Raw genomic sequence first — 3,161 nt, 5'->3', positions numbered from 1 at the left:
ATGAGGTGAGGAACAAATATTACATTTATCATTAAACCATTTATGGATTAAGAATCAGTTAAAAATGTTCATGTTGGTGTTTAAAGATACCAGAACCATCTAGAACCTTCTGGTGCTGATCCAGATCACCATGTGGACCTGGTTAGGGGGCAACGAGCAGCTTGGGGGAGGTCTGTGCTCTCTGGGGGCGTGTCTCTGTGGTAGCGAGCAGCTTGGGGGAGGTCTGTGCTCTCTGGGGGCGTGTCTCTGTGGTAGCGAGCAGCTTGGGGGAGGTCTGTGCTCTCTGGGGGCGTGTCTCTGTGGTAGCGAGCAGCTTGGGGGAGGTCTGTGCTCTCTGGGGGCGTGTCTCTGTGGTAGCGAGCAGCTTGGGGGAGGTCTGTGCTCTTCTACATTTACAATCATTTTGAATTTAGACAAAATATTATTGAAATAAGTTCAACGAACGTTTGTATTAGAAATGGAACGCTCTGATTGGCTGTTGGCCGTCTCACCTGTGACAGGAGTCCGGCGTTGCGAATTCTCTGCAGCAGCTGGTGGTGACTCAGCTCCAGGTCCAGATCCCGGTTGCTGTCCTGGTCTCTGTCGGGCTGGGAGGACACACCTGGACCACAAACAACCAATGCCATGAGGGCAAAGAGGGCGGGGCCAACAGCACACTGCATCCCTGCCAACGAATCAGGAGAGGAGAAACCAAACGCAACTGTCGGGTCTGCTGGTTCTGCTGGTTCTGCCGGGCTCGTCTCTGGTCCCGGTTGTCGGGGTGCTTCCCTTTTGAAGCCTGATGCTCCGCCTCCTGCAGGTCACATGGCACCGTGTGGGTGATTTGGCGGGCGGGCTGCGAGGCGATGAAGGAATGCTGACGTTCAAGTTCAATAAAGGTCCATTAGTCCCGATCGGGTCGGAACAATAAACCGGTAAAAGCAGCGGCGGCGCCCGGCGACGGCAGAACGTCCGGCCGACTTAACGGAGGATTAGCGGAGGATTAGCGGAGGATTAGCACGCCTCATTAGCGCCGCTCGTATCTCCATTAAACAAAGAAGCAGGAGGGGGTCGAGCAGCACCGCGGGCCAGAACCCAGCAGAGCCGTCTCGTTACCTGGATCCGCATCAAAGCAGGAAACAGACATGTAGATGTCTTTGGTGGACGCCTAGACCTGTCCAGCGTTCTGGATCGGTTCTGTGGGCCGTGGTCTGCAATCACCGGTTCTGGTGTAGCTCTGGATAAAGGGACGGGTCAAGGTTCATCGCCGTCTTTGGTTGCTATGGTAACCATCGCCAGGCACACAGTGACATCACTGCGTCCATCACCGGGTTGAATCAACGAGACGGCGCCGGTTCCGTTTGGGAACACGAGTCATTTCTTCTCCAGTCCAACAACCAGACGTCAACACGTCCCGGAGCGTCCCAGAGCGTCCCAGGGTGTCCCGGAGCATCCCGGTGTCCCAGAGCGTCCCAGGGTGTCCCGGAGCGTCCTAGAGCGTCCCAGGGTGTCCCAGAGCATCCCAGAGTGTCCCAGGGTGTCCCAGAGCGTCCCGGAGCATCCCAGAGTGTCCCAGAGCGTCCCAGGGTGTCCCGGAGCATCCCAGAGTGTCCCAGGGTGTCCCAGAGCGTCCCGGAGCATCCCAGAGTGTCCCGGAGCATCCCAGAGTGTCCCAGAGCGTCCCAGGGTGTTCCGGAGCATCCCAGAGTGTCCCCGGGTGTCCCAGAGCGTCCCAGGGTGTCCCAGGGCGTCCCGGAGCGTCCCCGACACTGCACTGAAAGGGCTGAGGAGAAAACCTCTCGACCAAGAACCGAATAAAAGGCAGAATTCCATGAAATGTGATGAAAGAGAAAACGACGCCGTTTTTATTAGCACTCAACACAAGTGACCTCAAATATTGAGCAAACGATGCAGCAGAGAAAGAGTTAATGAACATCAGAGCACCCTGGAAGTAAAGACAGGAACATGAGGCAGGAAAGAGGGCGGGGCAGAGAGGTAAAAATGGACGCCAACAGGAAGTCAGAGAGGAGAAGCTTGCAAAAATACCACAGAGGTAAAAGTGAAAGCAACGATAGCTGGAATCAGGAGGAACCAGATGATCCGGCATCAAAGCCCCTCCTCCGGTTCTGACCTCGGCCGGTGACCAGAGACGTGTCCTGCAGGTCCGGACGTCCACAGAAAGATAAAAGCTAGTCTTCTTCAGATAAGTTCTACTTATGCTCGTCTTCCTCATCTGATTGGTGTTCAGTATCGACCAGTTACTCTTCCTCGCATTCAAGAACAAAAAATAAAACAAGAAATCCATATTTATCACAGCCTGATGATGAGGAAGGGAATCTGTCAGAAAACTACATCACCCAGAATGCACAGCAGAGGAAATCAACCAATCAGAGGAGAGCACAGGGAAGCACAGGGAACTGCCGCAGCCTTTAGGCGCTCCCTCTACTGGCTGTTTGAGGAACTGCGTCTCAGCCCTGCCTTCCTCTGGCAGAGGGAGGTACTGCAGCTCCAGACACTGGGGAAGTAGTAGTATTCACAACTATATTCACAACCACAAGCTCTATCAAACATTAGAGGAGCAGCCCCAGAATCAGTACATGAAACAGCAGAAGTAGTACTCAGCTGTTAGTGGATAAAAGTAGTCGCAATATTTGGGTATACTTCTCAAATATTATACTGCATTAGTATTAGAGTTCATTTTATTGGTAGTTTTCAGACTGATACTAGTACTATAACCTGTACAATAGGATTACTAATAGTACTACCACAGTAACGGAGTTGATGGTATCCGTCGGAGTAAAAATAGAGGTGAAATCAAAGATGCAGTATTTCTATATTCTGGAGAACATTTCTCTTACTTTGAACTATTACATCTTCAAAGTAAATTCTGTCAACTGTTAACTAAGATGTAGATCAGACCTCAAGGTGTCAGCCAATCAGAAACTAGGATTCTTTGTTAGCTGGCACATCAATGACGACATTTAGAGCTGTTTCCAAATCAGCTCTGACATAATTGTTTATTTTTTATAAAGTGTCTTTAAGATAAACTCTAAATATTACTTAACTACAATCTGAGTGGTCAATACTGTACCCCATCCCTGCTCATTAGCATAAACAACACAGGTTGTCAGTAGTGTTAGCTTGGGTAGCATCGGTAGCATCAGCACCAGGTGTGTCCACGT

The 3,161-nt window shown here is 51.0% G+C and overlaps 1 protein-coding gene across 1 annotated transcript in view; it reads right to left on the bottom strand.

Annotated features, from left to right (window-relative positions):
• Nucleotides 1-662, bottom strand: part of sst1.2 (somatostatin 1, tandem duplicate 2) — a 1,158-nt gene extending 496 nt beyond the window's left edge. The window contains exon 1 of the mRNA XM_068745551.1: nt 492-662. Coding sequence (XP_068601652.1) covers nt 492-662 — 171 coding nt within the window. The remainder of the gene's footprint in view (nt 1-491) is intronic.
• Nucleotides 663-3,161: the final 2,499 nt, after the last annotated feature.

The sequence above is a fragment of the Brachionichthys hirsutus genome, chromosome 11, assembly GCF_040956055.1.
Source record: "Brachionichthys hirsutus isolate HB-005 chromosome 11, CSIRO-AGI_Bhir_v1, whole genome shotgun sequence".
NCBI classification, from domain to species: domain Eukaryota; kingdom Metazoa; phylum Chordata; class Actinopteri; order Lophiiformes; family Brachionichthyidae; genus Brachionichthys; species Brachionichthys hirsutus.
This window is presented reverse-complemented; position numbering and strand designations above follow the sequence as displayed.